Source organism: Apteryx rowi, unplaced genomic scaffold (genome assembly GCF_003343035.1).
Source record: "Apteryx rowi isolate R43461 unplaced genomic scaffold, aptRow1 scaffold_90, whole genome shotgun sequence".
In the NCBI taxonomy this organism is placed as follows: Eukaryota; Metazoa; Chordata; class Aves; order Apterygiformes; family Apterygidae; genus Apteryx; species Apteryx rowi.
In genome coordinates, this window is record NW_020451205.1 from 2,359,831 (window position 1) to 2,364,848 (window position 5,018).

At 64.8% G+C, this 5,018-nt stretch overlaps 1 protein-coding gene across 1 annotated transcript; it reads left to right on the forward strand.

The window, feature by feature from the left end:
- The first annotated feature begins 2,700 nt into the window (after positions 1 to 2,700).
- On the forward strand, positions 2,701 to 3,835 carry SMIM3 (small integral membrane protein 3). Its single transcript, XM_026091366.1, has one exon. It carries the CDS (start codon positions 2,701 to 2,703, stop codon positions 2,881 to 2,883), a length of 183 nt encoding a protein of 60 aa, XP_025947151.1. The 3' UTR covers positions 2,884 to 3,835.
- The last annotated feature ends 1,183 nt before the right edge of the window (positions 3,836 to 5,018 follow it).

Below are 5,018 nucleotides of genomic sequence, written 5' to 3' on the forward strand. Positions count from 1 at the left end.
CCGCCGCCGCCGCCGCCGCCACGCTGCCCGCCGCCACGCTGCCCGCCGCGAGCCGGGCTGCGCTCCGAGCCCCGATCCCGGGGAGCGGGCAGCTCCTGCCTCCCCTTCGGGCTGCCGGGCGCACCGGGCCCCGCTGCTGTGGCGGGGATGCTTGTTCCCTTCAGGGAGGAGGGGAGAGGGGTGAAAGGAGGGAAAACGAGGGAGCAGAGCGCTTGGCGGTGCCGGAGGGAGCAGCCCGTTCCTTAAGTTCCTGGATCGCGGCCTGGGTGGGAGGGAGGTGGGGGGAGACGGAGGAGCCGGGCGGCCGAGGGCTGCATCCTTCGCCCGCGGTGTTCCGGAGACTGAGTGAGCGGACAAACCTTGCTAACTGCACTGCAAAATCTAAGAGCTGCCCTGGGATTTTTCCAGCCGGGGACCAGCCCTAACGCTGATGAAGGCTGGGGGGGGAGGGACTCGCTCAGGATGTGGCACCCGGTCGGGCCGTGCTCAGCTCCACGCAGCGTCACTCCCGGCCGTGGCCCTCCCGTCTCTCCCAGCGTCCGCGGGCACGTGAGAGCTGTATTTCGGCTCCTGCTGCCTTCACCTGGCGCGTTGATCAGGCTTTGGCAGGAGGGCAGGTTCCCCCGCGACGGCTCCTGGCGTCCCTTGGGCTGGGGCTCAGCCGCCGGATGCCGTTGCTGCTTGCTGTCCCAGGGCCCGGGGCAGGAGAGCTCACTCACGGCCCGGCTGTCGCAAACGCTGGGTTTTACAAGCTTCAAAAGGGCTGAAACAGTTTGGTCTGTCTAAGGCACGGTGCAGAAATCCTGTCGCCTAGGGCTTTGGGGAGCAGCTTTCAATGAACTCAAGGTGCACCAGTGGCAGGGAAGGGACGGGTTGCCACATCTCATCCGCAGCTGAGGCTTCGGCACTGACCCAGGCTGGACTCTAGAAGAACCAGAGCATTTTGCTCTGTTGCCTGGCTCAGCTGGGAAGTCCCCAGGGCTTGTGGTTGTTGCCTACCTGCAGAGAGCGAGGAACTGAGGGCTTCCCTGTGGAACCAGGAGCGGCACGGCCCAGCGCTGTCCTCCGCTACGGGCTGCTCCATGCCCTTGGTCATGTCACTTTGCTTCTCCAGCCAAATTGCTCAGCTGTATCTGCTGCCCAGATAATCTGCAGTTTAGCCAGGCAGTCTTTATTCGCATGGGTTTTTCAGGTGCTGCCAGGGCTATGCTCCCCCTTCCCGGCCCAGCACAGCTCTGGGCACGGACTATACGCGCCTCGCCCAGCCCAGCCCAGCTCAGCCGTTCTGGTGCTGCAGGGATGGCTGTAACCACAGCTGAAACCTGCCTGTGAGCTCCTTCCTGAGCAGGCCCGGACCTGCTGGCAGCGTGGGGCTGCTCCCTCTTGCAGACACCCCCCGACCATCAGCCCCGGCTCCCGCTGTGGTTGGCCCTTCACCAAAAGCGAGCACCCAGCCTGGCCTGGGGCAGCTCTCGGGGAAGGTGCTGGCCTGGGTTTCCCCTCTGCAAATGGTGAGGCCCCCATGGGTCTCCCTAACCCCGTCTGCAAGATGCGGATGGTGGGATTGCAGCCCATGGGTGCTCCTGCCTCGCTCCAAGCCCTGCGGGACCCCACAGCCCCCGGCCGAGGAGCCCCAGCCCAGGCGCTGGAGGGGCCCGAGGGAGGACGCGGGCAGGGAGGGGTGGAGGGAAGAGAGCCAGCGATGCCCCTCTCCCCGGCGTGTCGTCCCCAAGCGCTGCTGGTAATTAAGCCGTTGATGGTGTGACTCAGCGAGGGCCGCTGGGTGGGAAGCGAGAGTGCCCGGGCTGAGGGAGGGTCTGGCTGTGCCTCTGTCCCTCCTGAATCTAAGACCCGAGAAAGCTCGTGGCACGGGCTGTGCAGGGAAGCTGTGGTTCTCCAGAGCTGCCCGAAGAGGCTCTTCTGGGCAATTTGGACCCTGAACATCCCTCAGCTCCCCTGGACCCCCCAGAGGCCTGGCTGTGTGCCGGGGTTGAAGACGCCAAGCTGCTCATGGGCCATGGCGGTTTCCCTGCCAAATGACCCGCTCGTGGACGAGTGACCGGTGCGATGACCGGTCGTGGCTTCGCTTCATCAGCTCCCTTAATGGCAGTGGCAGTTAACAGGGAACAGTTTTCCCTTGGCTTTTATCCAGCTGCCTCAAAGCACGCTATAAATCCTGGGTCTTCTCGCCCGAGCTTTTAACCGAGGCCCTTTGCTCTTGAAGGACCCGAGGCTGGATGCAGCGGTGGCATTTCCCAGTATAAAGCCTGCGGCAACGGGACACCTTCCCAGCGACGAGGGAGAAGCCTTGCGGCGGGGACGGGGTGTCGAGGGGTTGCTTCCTCCCTCCCCGGGGAAGTTTCTCCACCCCGACAGTGGGTTTAAACCCAGCAGGTTTAAGGCTGGGTCATGCGACAGCGCTGAGCCGTCCCGAACAGTGAGAAGGAACGGGGCAGCCGAGACGACCGTCCACCCCCAGGCGGACTGGGGTAGCGGGCGGGCGAGGGCGAGGAGGAGGAGGAGGGGGCTGAAGCTGACGGCCAGGAGAGAAGAGTTGTGCTTTTGGCAGACCGGGCGAGCAGCGCGGAGGGTGACGGGGCGGTTTCTGGCCCCGCGGCTGTGTGYGGGACGGAGGGGGTGTGCGGGGAGGCGGGCGAGGAGGGGGCCGCCGCGTCACCCGCTCCGCATCTCCCCTGCAGGATGGACCTCCCCGGCCACGTGGGCCCCACCGCCGCCCTCCCCAAGCACGTCCTGGACATCTGGGTCATCATCCTCATCATCCTGGCCACCATCCTCGTCATGACGGCCTTGGTGCTCTGCCCGGCCACGGCGGTCATCATCTACCGGGTACGGACTTACCCCACGCGCAACGGGATCGTCTGAGCACGAGAGGCAACAAGGGGCCGCGGCCAGGACACCCCGCGCCAGCGTGACCCCGYGGAGCCCGGCTGGGGAGAGACCCGGGCAGGAGCCGGAGCGGTCCAGCGCCCRGGGTGCCTGCCCCACATCAGGCGAACCTGCCGCCTCGCATTTACCCCATGAGCTGATGGGGCTGACGGGGAGGCTGCGGACTGTGCGCCGGGAGGGAACCGCGCAGCTCTGCGGAGCAAGGGCTGTGGAGAGGACTTCCAACGGGAACGACTCGCTCCTGCGACGCAGGCGGGCCAGTCTCCTTTGCCGGCGACCCGTCTCCTAGCTGGGTTGTCCCCGCTCCGTGTGCCTCCCTGGCTTTGGCAGACGAGGAACAAGGAGTGTAAATGCCTGGCAAAGTAATTTTGTTGTAGGAATCACAGCTGTTGGGGCGGTAGGGAAAGAAGGGTCAAGCCAAGACAGATGTGGCTTCTGGTTGTGCATTTAGAAAATGAGCCTAAAGCGTTGGTGAAAAAGCCTGTCCTGCTCAGAAACGCAGCTGGTGCCAGCTTTTCTAGACAGCAGATAGCTGCTAAAATCATAGGGAAACATTGCAGGGCACCTGGTTCCTTCGGCCTTGCGAGGGAGAGGAGCGCAGGCAGCTCCCAGACCTCCTCCAAGCCTGCCAGTGCATCGGCTGCCTTGGGCTGTCCTGCAGCCCGCGAGGGCCCACGCTGCTTGCCCGGTGTGCTGGCTCTGGGATGCTCTCACCCTTCAGCCAAAATCGCCCCACGGGGCAGGGCCCGATGCTGTTTTGCGCGGGGGCCGTGGGGCTGGGCACCCCTCGCCTCCCCTTCCCGCTCCCCTGCCCCGCTCAGCCCGGCGCGGGAGGAGGGAAGCTGCTGCGCAGGCAGGCGGGGCGAAGGGGTTTCCAGCGCGGGCACTGGCAGGGACCAGGTAAGCTCTACGATTGCCCCAAGCTGCAAAATAAATGGATTTTCTTCTACTCATGAGCGTGTCATGCAGTCATGTCCACACTGCGGATGGTACCTGGAATCCCGCCTGTGGGGTATAAGATACTTCGCACCCTCTTCCAGAAATCGCCCGAGCGCTGCCCTTATCCACCGCATCGGCTCGAGGTCCCCCGAAGTCTTGCCCTGCCTCTGAGCCTTCGGCCGAGGAGCCGGCTCCCGCGGTCCATGCTTGCAGCCTGTTCCCCCGCACTCGGGAGAAACAACCCCAAATTCAGGTATGATAGCAGCAGCAGCACCAAGAAAGCCAGCGGGAAAGCCGCCGATCCCTGAGGCTCTCGCGCAGCCAGCGAGGGCTGATGCAGGCAGTGCGCAGCAGGCGCCGGGCTGGTTTTTCTCGCGCTCGCTCTGCCCCTCTCGTGAGCCTTGCGGCAGCCGCCGGCAGCTTGCGGGCRGCCCCACGCGCCGCGCCGGGCTCTGGCGTGCGGCAGGAGACTTGCGGGCGAAACGGCCTCCTTGTGAGTCAGCACGAGAAAGGTCATGAGTAATGAGATGAATCAGGCTGGGATGTGGGAAACGCTACGGTGATGCTGGTGGGAAGCCGTCTCTGCGTAAAGTCCGTTTCCTCTGCTTGGAGCGGTCATGAGCCCTGCTTTGGAGGAAGCCCCGTGCCCCAGAATCGGCTAAATCCGTCCACGTGCAGCTTGATTAAGGAAAGCACGCATCGAGTTTGCTTCTGGCGGCGGGGTCAGGAGGGGGTGGAGGGGACAGCGATTCCCAGGGAAGCAGGAACGTGCTGTTCTGGAAACAACTTCCTCCCTGGGGAGCGCACGGCCGCGGCTGCCCGAAATTCCAGTGCCTAGGAAATGCTTGTTTCCTCCCCGCAGAGCTGGGCCAGCCCGGGCTCCCGGGAAACCCGCGGCCCCAGGGAGCGGGTCCCTGCGCTGGGCCGTGCGAGGGGTGCGGGTCTCCGAGGAGGCAGCGGGCGCGTGTTCCTCGCCCAGCCTGGAAACACGTTTCTGTTTCGAGCTGTCGTATTTCTCTCCCCTGGAGTTGCAGCGCTTGAGGCGAATAACGGGAATTATCTTTCCTTTGTTGTCCCTCCCTCGCGGCCGCCCSGGCGCAACACCGCCGCCGCAGCTGGAGTCGATTACGGCTCGGCGGGGCCAAGACAGCCCCGGTTCTGCTTTCCCTCCG

What these genes read in the sequence shown, in the direction of transcription:
- SMIM3 (XM_026091366.1), top strand. Translation starts at nt 2,701, where the DNA reads ATGGACCTCCCCGGCCACGTGGGCCCCACCGCCGCCCTCCCCAAGCAC.